Here is a 23796-nt window from a genome sequence, read left to right as displayed (position 1 = left end):
CGTGCAAAAATCTATTGATATCGTTCGACTTGTTTTTAATTGTTCAGCGATAGCGTAAAACTAAAATTTATAAGAGTTATGCATTTTCCATTGACATTTGTTTTAAAGAAATACACATAGATGTTACATTTGTGAAATAAAATTTGGTTCTATAATAATAAAATGATAAAAGATCAAATTGAAAACGTCATGTGATTCTGAAAAGGGAAGGCAAGACATTTGTTAAACACTTCATTACCATTAATAAACACACGTATTCAGCTTAATTGGCACATAATATACAATGAAATACTAAATATCGCATTCGATGTAAATACGACATATGATATAATTTGATTTCTGTGCGAACAGTAGAAATAAAAATAATGAATTCTATCAGAGGGACTGAGAACACAGTTATTGCGCAGTGCATTTCACATAGCCAATAAATTTGAATTAAAAAAATCGCACCTGCTCTATCTTAAACAGATTTTTGCCGAGTAGTGTTCTTCTTTTGGGACAAATTATTATATCAAAATTACAGAAAAGTCTACAAGCTCTAATCCAAAATATGGACACGTCTATGTTAAAGGAGTCTACAGTTCAGTTTGACAGCATCAGACATACTAATTTCTGTGAACCTTTTTTTTCGACTGGACCAAATCACTATTTACCTAAAATTCCTCCCTAATTTTTTTAACATGACATTTCATCCCCTACTTACTATTTTGTGCATAAAATATAAATTTGAAATGTTTATGAACACATTTGCAAGACAAGATCTGTCCACACTAGGTTTTCGTGAAAAGCAAAGGACGACAATTGTGTCCCCGGACCAGAGACTTCAAAACAACTTATATTAATTAAAAATAGTGGTCGATAGTAGATCGGTTCTTAAATACTAGACAAGTATATAAAGCGTAGTTTAGATAATTGAAAATTCCAATGGTTTCCTATAGGAAATCTCAGCTTGACAAAATAATAAATAGAAGAATAAATATCGTTCACGTTTTCGTATAAATGGAAGGCTTTTTCTTTTTCATATAACTATTCATTTATTGAAAGTGGCTAATCTTTAAACAGAGTTTATTCATAAGCAGCAATACCATGCAAAATGGAGAAAGATTTTTAAGATGGTGTTGTCTCAAAATTGAGATAAATAAAGATAAATAATACAGTCTGGATGAATGCTTATGAAATAGAATATATAAATTACCTGTTTTACATGTCGCTGAAGGTAGAAAGGAAACAAACAAAACACAGGCAGCTACTTTCATGATGTCTGATCGTTCTGTGCAGTACAGTGCAAAATGCAGATAACCTTTTAATCAAACTTTGAATTTCTTGGTCTAGTTCAAAAGATATTACTCTACACATTGTTTCTGTTTGTATGCATTCAACTGACATTATGCGTCAACAAACAATATTATTCACATAACATAAATTACATATATTTCATCTTGCATTGTCCAGTCTTACTTGTAGTCAAATGTGAAAATTTTAGGTTGTATCTGCATTGCCGAAAAAGACATTTATTCTTTTTGTTATATAAAAAAAATGTTATATTAATTTCATAGTCTTTTTTTATTGCGAGCATTTATAATTGCGATTTTTGAAGAATAAACAAAAGTGTTAGATTAATTATTGCGATTTCAAGAAAATTAGCCTACGGATATGTGTATTATATACTGTAATGCTAGTTCTTATTATTGCGATTTCATAAATATCTGCAAACGATATATGTTTCAGATATCAGAATGCTAGGTCTTAGTATTGTGATACTCCCCAGGGGCATTTTTCGCAATAATTTCTGAGTTTACAGTCTCCATTTACCCTTAAAGGATATTTTTTAATGAATGCAACACGTCTTGTGTTTACTTCAAATTGGATGATATACCTTATATATTAACCGATCGATTGATAGTTTTTTGCTTAACGTCCAGTGACAAATATTTCATGAATATTCAGGACGAATCTATATTAACTGAAGAATCCTTCGACACGACATTTGATCGTATAAGCAAATAGACTTTTTATGGTTTCGAATACTGCTTACAGTTATTGAATTAAAGTCCTATGGCAAATCTTTCATGCATATGTAGGACTGGAATAGATTCATAATGGTAGTAAATTTTAATATAGTCCTCTTGCGTTTTGCATTTATAGAACAAATAGGTTTTAATTTACGTAGACCTGACACAGTTAATTACGAAATGACAATGTACTAGTAGTTCCTTTTATTGGTCCTTATAGCAACCAACTTGATTTCGGGAAATTGACTCAAAAGGCTATAGTAATATCATTTTTGAAAACAAATAACGATCTTTTTCAAATATTAGCGTACAGGTATCATACTGATTTTAGTGCACAAGACAGGTGATTATAGATTTTAAAAAGGGGATGAGGATAATACTTGTTTTGGAGAATTTAAATATGTATTTATGTCTAACGTTCAACTATGCAATGATTAAGTAGTATTTTCATATAGGTCCTTACATGCATTTTAATAACTTCTTCCTTTAAAAAATTTTGGAAATTAATGCCGAATTTTATTCCACGATTGTGGAGCAGGTCTGCTTATCCTTCCGGAGTACCCGAAATCCACCAGGTTTAATTGTTTTTTTTTTTTTTGTTGGTTTTTTTTTGGGGGGGGGGGGTGGGGTGATTGGATTTTGTTGCTCGTTTAGATATCCCAGATTGGCTGTCTTAGAATGAAATAGCAGCAATTACTTGGTGAATAGTCTTTTTTTAATATTTCACCAATTTCGGTTATGTTTTACATATATATGGATGATGCTATAGTGATTTTCATTTGCGTTGTTAATGCCGATTTGAATTCACAGATAGCCATAATTGTGGACATACTTTCACACAGAATTTTAAGTTGAAAACACGTAACATGTAACAGTTTCTTGAAAGTCAGGAAAACTGTGGCACAGATGAAATTCATATTGTGCATATGTGTTTATCATGTGACCACGCTGTTATCCTGGACCCGAGTCGTTGTTTTGGTATCATTTTACCTGTAAAGCAATAATAAACTTGTGTACCAAATGAACATTCTACTGTTAATTGAGACAGATAATTGACTCGCTAGGTTAAGGATGTTCGCTACTTGTTTTTGACTTTTTGTCAGATATTCGGAATCCTCTAGTTTTATCCATGTAGTGCTATTAAATATTTTGCCCACTAACCCCTACTTTTCTTTTCAGAAATTTATTGCACATAGTTTAAAAGCCATGTTTGAAAATCTTATCAAATCCGTGTTATTTTTTCATGGTTTGTGAAGGAAGAAGGTGTCAATGCTATATATATATATATGAAAAATCTAGAGAGAATCATTTCCCACCAAATGTTCAATTGCTTATATCTCAAAAACAAGGACACGGACCTATCCTTTTTTTCTGCTTTTCAAGTCCGTTATTTATATACAATGAATTTATAAAAGTCTTTTGAAAAGCTTGTTATTTGAAACAGAGGATCGAACATCCTTAAATAGATTTATTTTAACAGACAAAGATGTATATCCTAACGACGACTGTGTGTCCACTAGAACATAGTTTTGAATTGATGGCTTGGGAATTATATAACTATCTTATTTGACCCAAAAGATATGTGTATATCAAAGCGACAAAGACTTAACGACACAAAAAAACCCAAAAGACATGTATGTAATACAGAATGTCAAGCAAGGCACACAAAAAAAAAGCCTCTAGCTAAAAGGTGATTATAGTGTGTCGTAAATACATAGACTTCCTAAGTCAGGAACCTGATGTTGAGTGGTTGTCGTTTGTTGATGTGGTTCATAAGTGTTTCTCGTTTCTCGTTTTTCATAATGATTAGACCGTTGGTATTCCTGTTTGAATGGTTTTACACTAGTCAATTTTGGGGCCCTTTATAGCTTGCTGTTCGGAGTGAGCCAAAGCTCCGTGCTGAAGGCCGTACTTTGACCTATAATGGTTTACTTTTACAAATTGTGACTTGGATGGAGAGTTGTCACATTGGCACTCATACCACATTTTCTTATATCTTTTTACAAACTCCCAATTTTCATTGTTTGTAGTAAATCCTTTGTTCAAACAAAATCCTCCATAATAAATCATTGTATAAAAATTGACACAATTTATGCAACCATGTACTAAATACATGTAATGTATGTATGTTCATACAGTTCTCTACCAGACATATTACATATACAAGTCGAAGGCAATATAATGACCTATAAAAGAGGGACGAAAGATACCAGAGGGACAGTCAAACTCATAGATCGAAAACAAACTGACAACGCCATGGCCAAAAATAAAAAGACACACAGACAAATAATAGTACAGATGACACAACATAGAAAACCAAAGACTAAGCAATACGAACCCCACCAAAAACTGGGGGTGATCTCAGGTGCTCCGGAAGGGTAAGCAGATCCTGCTCCACATGTGGCACCCGTCGTGTTACTTATGTTATTACAAATCCGGTAAATAGTCTACTTCGGTAAGTCACATTCGTGAAATGGGAGGGTATTGTAGTTGCGACATAAGGAACATATCCGATATCATCCGTGAAACGGTTATTCCATAACGGTCAACCAACTCGTGATGGCGTCCGTAAAATTTACGAAGGGATGACTTCAACTTCACCATTTGGAACTCTTGGTTTAATAGCTTCATTGTGAGCAGCAATCCTCTATCAAGGAAATCATGATAGGAAACAGAAGCCCGGGAAAATCGTATCAATTGGGAGATATATACTTCGTATGCAGGCGCTGCTGGAATGTTGCTACAGAGAAATGGAAAGTTCACAATTGGGAAGCTGAAATCATCTCTTTTGTCGTAAAGTTTTGTTTTCAACCGACCCTCATTGTCAATTTCTAGATGTAAGTCAAGATATGAGGCAGACTTAACTCGATCTGTAGTATCCTTTATCTCTAGTTCGATGGGATAGATTTGTTCAACATAGTCACCAAATTTTGTATTATTTAGTGAGAGAACATCATCTATATAGCGGAACGTAGAGTTAAAGGATATTGCTAACTTCTTATCTTTCTGATTTAGAAGTTCCTGTATGAAGTCAGCCTCATAATAATACAGAAACAAGTCGGCAAGAAGAGGGGCACAATTGGTTCCCATTGGAATTCCGACAGTCTGTTGAAAAACACGTCCTCCAAACGTAACAAATATGTTGTCAATCAAGAAATCAAGCATCTTGATAATGTCAGTTTCAGAGAATTTTTTGTTTGAATCAGAGTTATTCTTTACAAAGTAGGATTTATCCTTCCCAAAGACAAGATACTTGTTTCTACGTTCGCCATTCTTTTTAATGAAACAAAGTAATACCAACTCTTTCAATTTGTCTTTTAGTTTGGAATAGGGAATACTTGTGTAAAGTGTAGAAAAGTCAAATGTTTTAATACTATTGCAAGATGAGAGAGTCTTAGATTGTATGTACTCTAAAAGATCTTTGGAATTTTTTAGTATCCACATCTGATTCACGCCACCTCTAGAATAGGCAGTTTCACAATAACTTTGGAGCCCGGCTTTGATTGCTGATAAAATAGATGTTAATAATTTAGAAAGAGGTTTCATGGAGCACTTGGAAGACCCAGCAATATACCGTTGTTTGTAAGGACACTAATGTAGTTTAGGTATCCAATACAGTGATGGAAGATCCAGTTCTTCATCTTTGGTTGAAATTCCAAAGGAACATAGAACAGACCTATGATTATTCAGGATTTCCTCTTTGGTAAGTGTCGTGAGGGTATATGTTGAGTTTCCAAGTGAATTGTCAATACCTAATTCATTTATCAAGCAGTCTATGTAATGATATTTACACACAAAAACGATGTTGTTTGGGGCTTTATCTGTGGTGACAACAACATATTTGTCATGGATGTAGGACAAGTGTCTTGCAACATTTGGGTCTTTGAAAATTGACGTAGCGTGGGTATTGATATGCCCATTTAGTTTCTTAATTCGGATTTGTATCAACGACCTCACAGCCTTGATCCATTCGGAAAGAGTATCTACGTCTTCTTTCTCGCGTTTAGCCCATTGCCTGGCATAATCCTCGACTGAATCCATCAGTATTTTGAAGTTGTATTTCCAATTGATGGATTTAGGCTCACGATATTTCGGACCTTTGTATAACAAATTTCGCAAGGAAGTGTTATTGACAATGTTAAGGTCTCCGGTAATAACGTGGCCAGCCGGATTATATGTGAATTGGGAACTAGCACAGGTGCAATCAGGAGGTTTAGACTTGAAGTCGTCAATGTTGAGATCCTGAAAAACGTGTTTGTAATTGAAAATTTTAATTGCAATTGGTTTGATATAGGTATTAGAAATTATTGGTAGTTTTCACGTCTTTGACTTTTGGTCTTTAAGGAGAGTAGTGACGTTGGCATTCATATCACATTTACTTATTATTATCTATACTGAAATCCGATTCTGTTTTTAAATATTGTAATGTTTTAGGTGCATTTTAACATGCGGACAAGGTTGCTATAAACAACAAGAAACCTTGCTGCCGTAACATTGAAACTCATCATGACGACTCCTAGCATACTTGTTTTGTTATCATTCCACCTTTTTAAAACAACAATCTGTATTACATTGGATTCTGGTGACAGCGCAATGGTATTTTGATCAGTATTTCTTGTCGCATGAGACACCTGAACATCGATAGTGATTGTCGTTCGATGTATCGTATTTTTTTTTCCTGTTAAGGCTTAAGCTTTATCCACATTGTCTTCATGTCTCAGAGAACTGTCCCAAACAGCATTTAACCAAACTTGGCCACAATCATCATTGGGGTATCAAGTTTACAACTAAGATTGCCGACATGGCTAAAAATTGAACACAGGGGTTAAATGCAAGTTTTGTCAGACGACTTCTTATAGGAGTTATTGCCCTTAAATAACAAATTTTACCTTTTTTTCATTTTTGTCTATTATTTTAAAAACTATAATAGATAGAGAGAAACTTTAAACTGCAAAAATAATTAGCAAGACAAGGTCTACAATTAAGTCTTATGGTCGAAATCGTCAGTTGACTCCTTATAAGAGTTAGTTCCCTTTGATGACAATTTTTTACCAATCTTTTGCGTTTTATCCTTATATCTTAAATATTATAATAGATAGATAAAAACTTAAATAAGCAAAAAGGATTAGCAAGACAAGATCTACAATTAAGATAATAGGGAGAAATCATCCGACGATTTCTTATTGGAGTTATTGCCCTTTAATGACGATTTTTACTATTTCTTTTGGGTCTTCAGTATATATATATATATGCAAATTATAATAGATTAATAGACACTTTAAATCGCAAAACTTATCAGCAAGGCAAGATCTACTATAAACAAGTCGAATTTTACCAATGAATATAGTTAGTAGACTGCCACTCTTTTTTGAAGTGATTGCCGTTAAATGAGGTTTTTTTAGCCCTTTTTTGTGTTTTTAGCAAAAACTAAAAAAGAAAGAGAGAAACTAAACACACTAATGATCAGCAATACAAGATCGACAAAACAAAGATTTTTGTCATGCATTCTATTCTCGTCTACAATGTTGAATATGCACATAGACCAAGGTTAGCGACACAGGCTCTTTAGAGCCTCTAGTTCTTAAAAACATCGAATAAACCTTATTGACATTTCTAGACTCGAACGCGTTTGAAATAATCGGTCTTATATAAACATTTAGTGATGTCAGAAGACCTTATAATAACATTTATATGTCTTGGAGTTTGTGTGAGTGTGTGTTTTGTCTATTCTTTTGTCGTTAGATTACTGTCTTATTGACGTTTACCATACACCTACTATATTCATGCAAGACCAACACTTATAAAGTAAACTCATTAGAGACACAATAATCTGATTTATTGCTTTTATCTACAAAAATATCGCGAAAAAAAAGATTTAATTACGTGATATTAATCGCCTCCTATCCACTTGTAAAAAATGTGTTTCTGAAATACGTTTCCATCTTATATTATGGTAATGTTGAACAGGTTTTCGGCTGCAATGTAACAGCTACTCCAAAATGATCAGATAAAGGAACACTCTGCCCATTCACATCTATGAATTTGTCAAATACTCTCTGAAAAGATCAAAAGCATATCAGCTGTAAATATTGGCCCTAATATAAATAAGAAGATGTGGCATGAGTGCCAATGAGACAACTCTCCATCCAAGTCACAATGTATAAAAAGTTAACAATTATAGGCCAAAGTACGGCCTTTAACACGGAGCCTTGGCTCACACCGAAAAGCAAGCTATAAAGGGCCTATAAATAACTAGTGTAAAATAATTCAAACAGGAAAACCTACGGTCTAATCTATATAATTCGAGAAACACCTATGAACCACACCAACAAACGACAACCACTGAACATCATGCTCCTGACTTAGGACAGGTGCATAAACATGCAGCGGGTTTAAACTATGTTTCCTTTTTTTCAATTTCAGTAAGTTCATTAATTGGATTAGTTTGGTCTGATTTCTATTTGTTTGGTTTGTTCCCCATTCTTATTTTGTTATTGTTGTTGTTGCGTGATCTGGATTTCAGAAATATTAGTATTGTATATGAATCTCATTGAATCAGTACATGTATGCTCTTTAACTATAAATTACCTAAACACTAAAACGTTTAAAAACCGGCCTTTCTTACCGTTCATCGACAACCACTGTATAGTTATTTAGTTTTTTATGAAAAATTCATTTTAAATAATTTTTCAGTTAAACAACTCATTGCCTGACAATACTAAAAACAACGCTTAATTAACCATGCAATCAGAACAAGTATAGTTACCTCAGATGATATGTAATCGAAACCTTTCTGAAATATATGGTCCAGAATCAGATTCCTGTCTTGGAAAATGGATAAAAAATTACCACGTCCAAAAGTTGGCAGGCCGATATTGTCAACGTAAGGGTCAGACAATCCGTTTGCTTTAAAGACTTTGTAGTTGTCTACAAAAAGTAATAACACAAATTAAAGTAATTGAAAACATTCCATGACCAATATCTGAAACGATTTAGAAATCTTATAGCCTATGGATTTGCTAGCTCACAGTCTTTAAATGAGATATAAATTCTTATGACAACTTTTACATGTATAAAAGTTTGTTCATGGCCATTTGGCATCATTTTTTGGAACACGATTGATTTATTTTCAATCTTATTATAATATGATTTCTGAGATTTAGAGGAAAATGGGCAATTTTATGTACTGAAAATTAGTTTCAACCATAATTTGGTTTAAAACTAACAAAGATAAAGATATGGTTAATTTGTAATTAATTAACTATAGACATTTAATACTTAATTTAGCATTTTGAGTTGAGGCGGCTTAAAGCAAACATAATTCGAAAATTACTATCTTTGGAAAGTTTGTATTGCACTGCAATTTCTCTGACTCTACATAGGACACCAAGGGTTGATTTAATAGCTAGTTTATGTGTTGTTGTTATCAATAAGAAAAAAAAATAATGGAATGTTTCTATCGTAATCTTTTGTTCTTTTGGGTAAAAGAAAGACAACTCTGACCTCAAAAAAATGTTTAAGCACCCATTACAAATGTATTGTATGTTTGTCAAAAATATCATATATATTATCGATCTTCTTGCACAGATTCTGTGTGAAATTTTTAATCTTTAGACGCTTTCTGTGTTATGATTTGTTAAAAGTTTTATCTCGATCTTTCTATTTTGTTTCTTTCAGTCAAGGAATTGTTTCGTCTGTTATCTAGTTACGGTACCTTATTTTTATATCATATTCACTGCTATATTGATTCGTAAACATAAAGTACTGAACTGAAAGCATTTTACAAGTTTTCTTCTTCTTAACTTTATCATTGCCATCTAAATAAATTGCACCAAATAGGATTTTTTTTTTGGGGGGGGGGGGGAGGGGCAGTGGGCGGGTGGCAGTGGAGAAAAAAGTTATTGTTTTAATTAGCTTTTTCCGTTTGTTTTGTTTTGTTTTGTTTTGTTTTGTTTTGTTTTGTTTTGCTTTGTTTTGTTTTGTTTTGTTTTGTGTTTTGTGTTTTGTTTTGTTTTGTTTTTTGTTTTTTGTTTTGTTTTGTTTTTTGGATATACAGGTATGTTATGCAATTCAAGATGCCCGAAATATAATATTGTGAAGGACTAATAAACTAACCTGAAAATGTAGGTGTTAAAGTTGCCCGAAGTGGTGACTGATTGAAATCGCCCATCAATATATATTGCTTTTCCAATTTGAAATAGTTCAATAATTGTAAAGTATTGTTCAAATTTTCCTCATCAAAGCTTGAAAACAGAGGTGGCAACATAGCTATTTGAAAATAAGAGAGAACTAGACCTGCTAGAATGGTTACTGAATAAATTAAGAATATTTAAGAGACAATTTTTGTCGAAATACACATCTGATGCAGTAAAATTGGTATACCATACATGTAATTGAAAGCCAGGTTTTTAAAATGCTGCCTTCCTTAAATATATTTAAATTAGAGTTATGTTGTGATCATTACTTGATCTTACAAAAATGCAAGACAGCAAAACTATTTATGTAGTGAACGTTGGATGATGAAAAAGACCTTGTCCAGACATATTTGTTTTAAAGCCATTTTCATTTGATTAGCGATTGGCTGTGCATATATACCAATTTCTATCCTTCGGGATGTTTTGTTTGGTTGGTATCTAATGGAAAACACAAAAAAATATGTATAGTTTTGAAGCGCTTCAACACCCTTGATGTCTTTAATTTGGCATGAACTACATTTAAAAATAAAATACGCCAAATGCAACAGCTTTTGTGTTTGGGAAACATAACTTACGGTCAACGTAGGAAAACGGAAGTAGTGCTGTAAAATGAGTACAACCAACTGTGCCTACTTTTTCAACCTGAAAATAAATATGTTTTGAATGATAACTAGCAACTAAAATGAGTAAAACTAGAACATCATATTTTTGTAGAATATATTTACCGGTATTCTAAAATAGAGGATAATGAAATATTGTTCAAATGTCTGTGATGAATTTTTATGACAAGATATTCATAATAGACTTAATAAGTTCTATTGAAGTTCTATTGAAGTTTGTTTCGAATTATTACAAACATACTGAAAGAAAAAATGTACAAACTGTATTAAATCTCATCATTTAATCTACAATTTGTAATTATATTAAGCAAGACAGGTATAAAAAGTAAAATACCTCAGCCGAAAGCACCCATCTAGGAACAAGCCGTTTCACATTAGGGATAAGGTTCTGTATTTTTTTTCGCGCCAAAGGCAGTTTGCTGAATAATGCAAGTCCAGGAAGATTAAACGCGTTGAATTGTCGTGATGGAGATGGATTGGCACAATTTGCTATTACATTAGTAGTATTTGTACCGCTAATGATAACACATGTTAAACATTCCTCAGAAAGTAAACGAGCTGCGTTGCAGGTAACCAAGAAGCACTCGGCTAGTTCTATCAAATTTCTCGATGTGTTACAAAACGTCATAAAACACTTCAAACTTGCTGGAAAAATTATAGAATCACATGGAGGCTTTGCTAATGTTTGTTTGTCCATAATGATGGCGGTGTCATCGTGAATTTTACTGAAAGAGTGAGGAAACTTGCCCTGTAAGGCTTTCTGGAGCTGAATCAAATCTTCTACATACCATACCTGAATTAGTAAATGTCTAATTGTATGTTTATAAGAAATAATGTTAGAAGCTGACAGCGGATATTGTGCATAAGTCATGAATATGCTTGAATAATTGCAATTAGACGTTAAGCAAACACAACTCAATTCATTCCATGCATCATCCTTTTTGTTGTAGATATGAGCAACATAAGGTTAACAAAGTTCAAACTGGTACATCAATTAGGAAGACAAATCAAAGAAACAAACAAATCAAAACCGAGGGAATCACATACACTCAAAAAGGTGCGAAACCTGGTTTGTCGACAGTGTAAATGTCTCTAGCTATACATGCATCGCCCGCCATGCGAAGCCACATTAATTAGATAATTACTCAATCGGTTATAGGACACTATCGGTAAAATTAAACATTAGACGACTAGCTATTTTGGTATCTCAAGTTCTATGACTACGAAAGCATGTCGCTAGTTTTCTATGATGTATTCTGTGTACTGTTGTTTGCCTTTTTATCGTTTTTCGGTTTTTGCCATGACATTGTCAGTTTGTTTTCGACTATCCCTATCAAATTTTTCACCTCTCTTTTCTCTATTTATGTAGAAATTATCTTTTATTTTATTTTTTTTGCGTTCATCGAAAATGTCATCGACAAATCTATAGAAGACAGCAAATAATTAAAAAGCGTTTTAACGTACTTCATTTAGGCATAAAACATCTGCTTCAGACTGAAGTAAAGCTTCGATGATAAGGTTCTTCCGTTGTTCATAAAAGCTCACTGATGTTCCAAGACCTGTGTTGAATGTGACGAAATTCGTTGAAGTAAAATTCTCATTGTAAAGATATCTACAATCGCCTTCTAGCATAAAAGAAAAAAAAAACGCAAAGATTTAATCAACTAGCTTAGGAGAAGTATTTGTTATTTTGACTTAACATTTAATTCAATTAAGAGATAAAAAATACAATTAAATACTAAACAGAGTATGGTAATTCCTGATCTGAATAAACGTAATGTATGTATTTAAAAAGAAATAGAACGCAGAATTAATTAATGGAATATGTTGGTAATGACTGGAGACTTTATGTGAATGAAAACATAGCAACGCGTATTAGGTATCAAATTCAAAACCAACAATATCCCATTATTTCAATAGTATTTTGCATCTTCTTTGCCAATCAGGAAAATGGCCATTGTTATATTATAGTTCGTTTCTGTGTGTGTTACATTTTTAATATTGTGTTTTTTGTTGTGTCGTTGTTCTCTTATACTTGATGCGTTTCCCTCAGTTTTAGTTTGTAACCCGGATTTGTTTTTATCTCTATCGATTTATGAGTTTCGAACAGCGGTATACTACTGTTGCCTTTATATATCCCATTTTTACATATATCAAGCCGTTGGTTTTTTTCGTTTGAATATTCTAAAAATTTGCAGCCACGTCCAATCAGAATGGGAAAGTTGAATTTGATGCATCTTGTAGAGAGAGTGCCACGCTCTCTTCACGTTAAGAACCATTGCAAAAATACTTTTAGGGGTTCGTAGGTGGCTTATATAAGACTTAATTCCTTGTCTTATTACAATTCGCTACATTTTTGGGGGCTTTCCAAATTTCCAACTTATCATTCATCCCGGGCAAACCCCTATTGCAAGACTTACCTTTTGTATCTATTGGTAATTAGTTCTCGTCCTAAACATGCATGACATAATCGCCATTGGACGTTTAGCAATCAATAATCAATCAAATATATTCCAGTCAAGTGATAGAGACATTCAAACTTATGTACGCTAGTAAGTATCTGATGAAAGACATGAGGTTATGCAAATTTTGGAAATTAACCTTTTTTTTTACTTAAAGAATATAATACCTAACGTAGTAGGTAACAAGCCAGCAACAGTCCCCTCAAACAATTGTTGCAAAAGTGCTTGAACGTTCTTTCATAGTTGAACTCTAACAACATGGATATTAATCTTCCAAATTTCGCCGAACATGCCCATTGGCTTCGTGTGAACCTTCATCCCGCACAACCAAAAGCAAGCCTCATTAGCAAGAGTCTTAATGTTGGACCGGTGAAGTCCGGGTAGCTATAATTTCTATACAACCATATTCCTATATCCTAGTCACCCTTGAGTACAATAGCAATTTTATTGATACCAAAGATATAACAGTTAGTTTATAAGATCATCAAAAGCAATATAGTTCGGTTTCATAAATATTTCATAACTTTTGAAGCAGTATTTGAAATTTAATACCAAAGGTAATATCAAAAGAAATAAGTACATTATTTGGAATAAACATGACACCTTGTCGGATTGTTTGTTTGATAGATTGACGATAGCTATTTTTAATATCATACTAGCCACGTACCCTTCAGTTAAGTTGTCAGAATAAAAACAGTTATAAATTGTAATTGTGTTCCCCAGTGGCAGTTTAAGTTACTCGCCCTTCAAAGTTTCAATCCCGGTTGACCCACCAACCAGAACTTTCTTATTGAATGTATACTTTATTTTTTATTGTTCATGTGTATACAAGAAGTTTTTTGTAGTGAACGTTACGAAAACAACAATCAACATACACTCACATAGGTCTTTCAGATGACTTTGCAAGTGTCCTTAATAAGAAACAGTTAAACCTATACCCGCAGCATTTGTTTATCAGTTGCTTGAAAAGACAATTTGCTGAAAGTTTTATAAATCTAGCTGAACATTCAAAACATACCTTTAGAGTCAGGTCTATTTTTGCCATTACCAAACTCTGAAATTCATGTAAAAAATGTACAGTCACCTTTTCTCTATACTATATCATTTCTAGCTAGTTTACTCCTAAAATAAATCATTTCTAATTTATCATCCGCCTCCAAAATAACTCGCTAATGAAGGGGAAAAAAATAAATCATAAGCCTACATAACCTAAGGTTATATACTCTCAATCATTTCAAAATGTACAAATTTGAAAATGGATTGCAATGTCTAAAATGAAAAAGGAAAGAGTAAGTATATGAAGAAGAAGTGAGGAGGACAGTATCCAATTCAGAAAAAAAAATCTAGAAAAAAAAATGTTTTAACATTTCAATTAATATTGTAGTATAGCATTTTTCTGGAACTCGAATGATAATAATTTAAATAAATTTTCGAGTTGTTAAAATATAAGTCAATGAATATTATATTTTTTACCAATAAAGTTTACAGGGTTTTTCCCGGGTGCACTTGACCCAACACTCAATTTGTTTTCCATATAATTGTGATGTGTCCCTACTGTAGCAGGTCTTGTCGTAGTAACAGTTTGGTTAATGGCTGGAAAGATTACCGCTGAATTTTTACCGGATGCTGCAGAACCAATACCCGCAGATCTTAGGTAGGCTGCAACAGAAAAATGGACATAAATATTGCGATTTTGATCTGATACATGTGGACAAATGTGTTTCTTGTATATACTTTCAGATCGGTACTTTGTGTCTTTTTGTGTTTTTGTAGGTTGTTTTTGTTCTTTTGTATCGATCTGATGAGTCAAGCCCTTTTCAACTGATTTTTACAGTCTGTTTTTATGTCGTGCTGTTGCACAACTGTCACAGGTGAAGGGGATGGTTGGAAGCAAATATAAAAGTGTTTAACCCTGCAACATTATGTATGTCTCTATCACAAGCAAGAAACCTGTAATTCAGTGGTTGTCTTTTGTTGATGTATATACTATTTGTTTTTGTTTTTTTTTCCAATACATCAAGCCGTTGTGTTTTTTGTTTTTGTTTGAATACTATATTACAATTTGTCATGTTGGGACTTTTTATATTCGGGTACTTCAAGATTTTCTATTTACAAATCCGTGGATACATGCCTTTTTTCCTATCACTTGATTTTATATAATTACATGGCACTAATTGTATATCAATCATTAATTATTTCTAATTTTGTATAATTTTATATTACGCCTCAAATGAGTTTAGCATGGTATTGGCTGATTGTGCTGTGTAAAAGCTATCAATAATATTTACATACAGTTACAGTGAAATAATAGTAATAAGAGCATCAAATAAGACATGACCAAACCCATGTTTTTGTTGTGTTTGATGTATCAATATTTTCGGCAATATTGTAGTGAGAACTAATCTCCTAAAATCAAAATATGTCCCCACAAAGCTACGAAGAAGACCAACTGAAATCAGCACCTCACAAGTTGTACTGTTTCGCAATTATTGGAATAATATTGTGTTTCCTAAAAGTTCCACGTGTATATTTGTGCATGTGTAACTAAAAACTGTTTTTGGTACGCCAGACACGCGTTTTGTCTACATAAGATTATGCCGGCGTCACACATTGGCATATAGACCAACTTGCATCAGACGTACAGAGAAAATTGACTAAGTCCGTATACGTTAGATGCACGAAAGAGGAACGCTAAGTAATCGTTATACACGCGTTGCATAAGTTTGAAGTACGTCAAAATGGAGAGGTATACGCTTGATGAACGCTATAACTCTAGAAAATTTTAATCTAGCTTAAGCGTTTGTAAAGCGTATACCTGTTCGCAACACGCACGTACTACATAAGTTACAGGCGCGTTGCAAAACGCTACAGATACGTTTGAGACACGTTTAGAGCACGTTGTATACGCCTCAAGATCGTTCGACTTTTACTTGGACGTAATCTGACATTCAACGAAACTTGCTCTGACATTTATAGTGGCATATGTCCGTGAATTTACAAGACCAAGTGTATCCAGAAGTGGTTCAGATACCCCATAATTACACGTCCCAGTCACGCCAAAAGCATGGATAATTGTCCCAGGTATGACCGGGACGCGTCTCAAGTACGTTCAAGGGACGTTTTTCCTTCGTAGCGTGCATTTCGTCTGCGTTAGACAAACGCCAGATATACACCAACATAAGTTACTTCAACGCCCGATAAACGCTTATGTACGATTCTCGTATGCCCTAAACACGTTTAAAGCTCGTTGTGCACACGATACAGATATGATTGACAAGTTGACTGCGTCCAAAATTTCTAGCGTATTGGCAGCGTACATGGTTTTTGACCACGCCCGGCGTACGTCGGTGCTATACGCTGATGTGTGACGCCTGTATTAATCAGTGACTGATTAGTCTTATGTAGACAAAATGCACGTCTGGCGTACCAAAAACTACAAGCCTGGAAGGTGAGTGGCACTATAATCAAAACAGTTGGAAGGCTAAAACAAGCACAAAGCTTAAGCGCATGAAAAACATAAAATTCCTAAAAGGTTGTGCCAAATACGACTTAAGTAATATATGCCTGGTATTGGAAAAACCTTATTATTGATTGATAATTCCAACATTCTATATAACCACTAATGTGTCATACTCCTGACTTACCAATAGCTACTATAGGTAGTTCAATTTCAAGCGCATGACAGGTACAACATGCATAACGGAACACGTTTTCAAATCCAAGCACATGAGTCCATAATTGGCTGCCCCTGTCCAGCTATCAGAAAGTCTCAGTCATTTGTGTTTTTTTTTTCAAAAATAATGTTTTCATGTTCATACGTTTATGTTTGTTATTGGTAGCTGTGTACTTTTCTTAATTACATATGCATCCTTTTTCATTGCTCATTGTTGAAGGCTGTACGGTGACCTATAATTGTTCATATAGTTTGTTCACCATTCAGTAGTCACATTTTCCCTCCGGAACATTTTGGTGAACAATATCTTAATATCTCTTTAAGGGAAAGGGTGTTATAAGATAATATTATATTGTCTTAATATTTTAGTTCCGTGGGCGTTTTTTTTTTGTTGAAACAGGCGTCTGATTATCAAAATTTAGTATATGCTTCATACTTATGACAAATATCATTTATACAAGGATTACAATATATATTTGATTGTCTTACTTGCTTCGCATGTTGTCCAATGTACCAAGGAGAACAAACAAATGCATATTAAACACTTCATTGTGTTTCAACTGTGCAGTTTATGACATAATGGCGATGACCTTACACATGCTAGCTTTAAGATAACACTTATTGATCAAGTTGCTTACAATTATTTTCTTTTACTACTGCAATGTACTGTGTACAGTCGATATTGAAAGTACTGTACATTCCAAATCGTCATAGAAAATTTTGATCGCGTTTTAATTACGTATGCGACGACTTTCAAGTAAACGACCTGTTGTCGTGCAAACGACAGTGTTAAGATACCTGCCATGAAGTATGAATAAACATTTATAATAACATATTCAGAGTCGGATCTAAGGATCGGCTCCCCTTATGGAGCTATATATTATAAAAGCGTAGACAATTACTCAAAACGTTGGCTTGTCAGCCCCCTTTTTTAAATCCTGGATCCGCACCTCATATTTCATACAGTTGCCTCGCCTACGTAAGAAAGATGGCTATTATGACTTTTGGTATGTGCTTCCGTCCGTCCGTTTGTCCGTCCCGTTCCAGGTTAAAGTTTACCATGAAGTTGTAGTCATATAAGAACACATATTCAATGTGATGTGCAAGTTTTAAAATATATGTACAATTAGGGTTTTGACCAAGATTTCGCGGTTCACAAAACATGGACATACATCAGGTTAATTTTTTTTGGTTAATGGTAGTTTTTCATGACCTTGTTGAAGTTGTGGTCACCTCAACTTTAGGCTTAGTGTACGTAGTCATTATGGTATATAAAGGCAACAGTAGTATACCGCTGGTATCACATTTATAGATATATGATAAATTAAGGGTTTGACCAAGATATCACAGTTAAATGAACATGGAAATGTAATAGTGCGAGCGGGGCATGGTGTCCTTTATATTAACGCGCGTCTGTCGTAAATATATATAAAATTTCAATCCTGGTATCTATGATGAGTTTATTTAGACCTATATATTTATTTAATTTGATTTACAAATGATTGTCCTTCTAATATTTTCTTTTGTTTTTTAGGGGAGGTAAAACAACGAAAAAGACATAAATAAGATCAGGTCTTATACTAACGTCCACTATCAAACATCAGCAGGTAACTGATAATTTATAGAAGTTGTCAATTTTATCATACTACAACAGTCTTGGTGTATTAAATGCAGATCGCAAAACATTGAGGTTCCTTGTTTCATCACTATAATTTTGTGATACTAATAGAGCGAAACATGATAACAGCATTATTCAGTACCTTTTCGGAACACCCGATTATCACTGCTGGTTTTTTGGTGATGTTGATGTTGCTCAATAAGTTTTCAATGCATATAGTGTTTTGTATAAACTGTTGGTGTATGTTGGGCTTTCATTACGATGGAGTGTACGTCTTTCTTCGTGTTCTTTGATTCATGGCTTTTGATTGTCTCCCTTGTAATCCTCTTTCCCCCTTTTTCGAGGACAGACATCAATGTTAGCGTATTAAAATAAATCAAAATAAATTTTAATCTTACCTAAATTATTTCAGACTTTGACAGTTAGCGTATACACGGCACACCATCAGTGTCGTTGAAGTTGGTAAACACAAATTAACGGTGTAAAATAAAACTGTAAGATATTTATACACACACATTATACATTATATGCTGTTTCATAATTATATCGCTGGATATGACATTTTTGTTCAAACGACCCTTTTGTTTCTCTACGATATACTGGTGTATGTCTTTATCCAATCATCTGCACATATATATATACAGATACGTAACATAATTTGTCACTTACTCGGAAATCAATATTTCAAAGTTCAAATACAATCGTTAATTATACTAACCAATGAAACTGATTATAAAAAAAAATATCGAATGAACAGCATCTTACCTATCAAATAACGAATCATATTAGAATATTTATTTTGTAAAATTTAAGAATAACTTCGTGATCAATCTTTATGTGAGATATTATAGCCTTTGATTGCAGAAACGAATAGAACATCAAAGCATTTGAGAAACGCCAGTTAGTCGCACTTTAGATATTTATTTCGAAAATCCTGAAAGTCCATATTATCGTCGGTATTAACACGATATCTTTAAATCGAATGTATTTTTTCAGTTATGACATAGCAAGAATCCTTAATGAATAAAAGGAGTTGTCAGGTAAACATAAATGGGACAGCAACGCAACGACAAAAAAAAAACACATTAATATGCCATTCAAGATCGATCTAGTTAGTTAATATATTCACCGATTACAATCAAAGATCTGCCAGCAATTCCCATTTCTCAAAAAAACGAAAAAATAAGATATAACGTACGACAGCTACTGACGATGTTCCTGATTTGGGTCAGGTCCATAAAAAGGTGGTGGGCATAAACTTTATTGTTTGTAAATCGCAACCCTTCCTCTTTTTCATTTCGATAGGCAGATTAACAAAACGTACCAAAGAGAACATAGTTTTACATAAAACCGGAACAAGAAAAGCACTTTACTCTAGAATAACAGTAAAATGGATACCAAAACTCAAAATAAAAACAAATTGTACTGTATAAAAGAATGCCCGCAGTTACTAAAAGCAAGCTCAAACCACTTAACCTGTTGATAAAAGTTATGCCGTCCTATATTTTAAATCGGTTGCTGTACTTTATAGAAGATTTCATACAGCAACATCATGAACCATAAAGTAATACATAATATTGTGTAATGTCCAGAACTAACTATAAAAAAAGTTTAACAACAGCTACAAGTGTAACTAAAATATTACCAACAAGTCTATTAATAAAGCAAAGGAATCAGATTTGAAGGATAATTAATAATTTTGTTAGCTTTATAAACAAATAATCGTTAAAAGTGGGATGCAAAATATCCCTTTTTATCAAATGTCACGTTGAATCATACTTCAAAAATAAATTTCTATGTTTGTGATAAAATTTTGTAAATTTGATAACAAATTTATGATATCTATATCCCTGCTGTAAAACATTTTAGTAATGAAAATATTAAGTTCATTGAAAACCAAGACTTCACCGCAAACACGTGCATATCGAACCGATCAATAGAAATACTTTCCATGAGAAGGACAAAACGACACATTACTGAAAATTCCAAATAGGAAAAGAAAAGTTTTAGTACGGAAAGAAAGAAAGACTTCGGCACTACGAATACGAATGTTTGATTTGATAAGAAAGAGTTGAAATGGAGTTGAAATAAATTCGTTGGTATCTAGATTGCTTATATCATATATATTTGCTTGTTTTATCAAAAATAGCTATCAAGAAGTGCTTTGTTGGGTATTTATGAAGCTTTTCCATAAATTGAGATACTCTTACGTATAATCAATATACATATATAAGGATAGCTGGAAAGATGCTTAACACCAAAAGGTCAAGCTTTTCAACATTGCTTTTTTTTTACATTGATGACGTTGATGACAGATTTTTTATAGTCTCAGTTATTCATAATTGCTTTGTATATATTTGTATAAATCTATGTAATGATACACATGTCACTATATAAATAACTAGTTACTAACTTACTTATTTATTCACACGTTTTCTAGTCTCGATGTGAATTTATGTTTGACAAAACGAGTTTTACACTCGTTTATTGTGGTAGAATAATAAGTCCTGAAGACCATATGACCCAAACAACATAACATTTTGTATTGCCAATTAAGGTGCCCCTACAGGCAGTGTTGTACAAAGGCCGACACAAACATAAGTGTATTCGCAACATCTTAATTTTACACAAAGCAAAATGATGAAAAACACTGAAGTGTTTATATTTAATAAATACAGTGATACAATGGAAGATGCAGAGCTCTGTATATTATATCAATATGATTTAGACATTGATTAAGATGTGTATATACAATAATTATATTCCATGAGTTTGATATAACTAACTTAAGTAAATAAGGATTGGGCAGATACAGTTTTAATGCCAGTTCACTATCATGTTTTGCATGGTTAAATTTGCTCAGTGAGCTACGGAGTTGTTAATAAATAAATGGATCATCAGCAGACATTATCCAAATGAATTTGAATTTGCTTTTTAGGATGCGTACAAAATGTACACCTGGAAATTAATTTTTTACAACTTCAATTGTTCGAGTAAATTTACTGTGAATGTATTGCTAAATGTATTATTTTTGAAAGTATAATAAGGAAAATATGTATATATCTGCTTCATAGATTATACATATATCAGCCTTGAATAGGTATAGATTTCATTTTAGTCCATTTGTCTAGAAATTCATCATCTTTTTGGACCTTATCTCATGATTTCATATGTGGCGCCACCCCTCGCCCATTGAAATTTTTATTGAAAAGTATGTAAGCATTTTTTTATTGAAAAGGATATAAGCATTTTTTTTAACATCTTATATCATAATTTTGGGACTATATATCCTAAAGGAAGGAATTTTACCATCGACAGCTGATTTACTTCTATGTGATCTGCTGGTATATATTCATATCTCACCATTTCTATTTCAAATTAGTAGAGCCAGGAACCCCAATAAACGGCCCTGTAAAGGTGGGTTTTTTTTACAACTTCAATTGTTCGAGTAAATTTACTGTGAATGTATTGCTAAATGTATTATTTTTGAAAGTATAATGAGGAAAAAATGTATATAACTGCTTCATAGATTATACATATATCAGCCTTAAATAGGTATAGATTTCATTTTAGTCCATTTGTCTAGAAATTCATCATCGTTTTTGGACCTTATCTCATGATTTCATATGTGGCGCCACCCCTCGCCCATTGAAATTTTTATTGAACAGTAAAGAATATGACATATTTAAAATATTTCAGCAAATAGTTATCAAAGGTACCAGGCTTATAATTTGATACGCCAGACGCGCGTTTCGTCTACATAAGACTCATCAGTGACGCTCAGATCAAAATAGTTAGAAAGCCAAACAAGTATAAAGTTGAAGAGCATTGAGGACCAAAATTCCAAAAAGTTGTGCCAAATACGGCTAAGGTAATCTATGCCTGGGATAAGAACATCCTTAGTATTTCGAATAATTCATACTTTGGCTAAAAGTAAATTTATAAAAATGACCACATAATTGATATTCATGTCAACACCGAAGTGCTGACTACTGGGCTGGTGATAACCTCGGAACGAAAAATATTTGAGGGCGAGGGGTGGTACCACTGTTAATTTTTCAGAAAACGGACATAAATTTCACCAAATTATGCCACAAATCAGGGCTTCACAAATTTCCCTACATTTATGACGTCACAAATATATCAGTTATGACGTAATTGATGAAAAATAATTTATAACTGAAACAATTGGACATTTTAACATAAGCTTTCATATAATTTTCACAACATCATCGCAGTTAAAAAAAAATCAGGTTTTTAGGGCCTAAATTATGAGTTAGTGAATCAACTCCTTTATAAGCAGTAATGCTAGATTTTGTAATAGAAGAAAACTGTTCACTGAAAGTCTTAGTAAAATACTTACAGCTTTACCACCCCTGTGTATACCAGATTCCTATGGTTTAATGTACCCAAGTTGAGATAATCTTCATATGAAAGTTAAGATTTGAACAGTTATTTGGTACTTCCTTTATAACCTCCAGGCAGGTTTTTATTATCGTTATAATATCACTAACATAAACATATTTCTTACTAAAAATGATGGTTTTTATTTCATTGAAAACAATAGTGTTTCCGAGCAAAAACTGAAGTTCTTAGATGTGTAGATATGTCTATAAAAGAATTACGAAGAGTTATGAATGAGATCAAAACAGTATCTGAAAATGTATTTTTCAGAAATTTAAAAAGATTGATATAATAGGGAAAAAAATGTTTATATTTTATTATATTCCGAGTATTTTCCTGGATACTCAGAAAGCATTTCAAAGGGATATTTTATTTAAGAATGGAATGCCTCTTTTTGTAAATTTATTGAGGTGTAAAAGCGTTGACCGAAGTACATTTTGTATGATTGTCATTCTAAAAATGTGCGCACGGTCAACGCTTTTACAACCCTATAAAATTTCTAAAAGAGGCATTCAATACTTATAATTACATTTTTTGCTAAGATCATGAAAACACGATTGCTATCAAGTTTTTCTATTATTTACCTGTGCACTTTATTGTGGAAGCTCGTGTCATCATGAATGTTACATTTCATTTTGAAATGAAGGTTAATTTTAGAATGAAGCGAGATTGCTTTTAGCCAATCAAAATAAGGTATTATAATAAAACATACATGTAATGTAATTATTGGAGCTTGGACAGTGAAATGTAATTGTAACAGGCAATCTGAAGAATAAATAAAAATAAATAAATGAAATATTTATTTGTTGTTA

General features: G+C 32.9%; 1 protein-coding gene across 1 annotated transcript; it reads right to left on the bottom strand.

The window, feature by feature from the left end:
* Positions 1-8503: 8503 nt before the first annotated feature.
* Positions 8504-10278, bottom strand: LOC127712813 (uncharacterized). The gene is made up of 3 exons (XM_052219422.1): positions 10128-10278; positions 8779-8939; positions 8504-8524 (listed from the first exon to the last, which is right to left on the bottom strand). The coding sequence occupies exons 1-3, from the start codon at positions 10276-10278 to the stop codon at positions 8504-8506; spliced, it is 333 nt and encodes a 110-aa protein (XP_052075382.1).
* Between the last annotated feature and the right edge of the window lie 13518 nt (positions 10279-23796).

Source organism: Mytilus californianus, unplaced genomic scaffold (genome assembly GCF_021869535.1).
Source record: "Mytilus californianus isolate M0D057914Y unplaced genomic scaffold, xbMytCali1.0.p SCAF_8, whole genome shotgun sequence".
Taxonomy (NCBI): Eukaryota; Metazoa; Mollusca; class Bivalvia; order Mytilida; family Mytilidae; genus Mytilus; species Mytilus californianus.
Note: the sequence above shows the minus strand (reverse complement) of the source record. Positions and strands in the feature narration are given on the sequence as shown.

Coding starts and splice junctions, on each gene's coding strand:
- LOC127712813 (XM_052219422.1), bottom strand. CDS start 10,278: ATGTTGCCACCTCTGTTTTCAAGCTTTGATGAGGAAAATTTGAACAAT. Junction 8,940..10,127: donor TTTAACACCTACATTTTCAG/GTTAGTTTATTA, acceptor TACTTTTTGTAG/ACAACTACAAAGTCTTTAAA. Junction 8,525..8,778: donor TCGATTACATATCATCTGAG/GTAACTATACTT, acceptor TCTGAAATCCAG/ATCACGCAACAACAACAATA.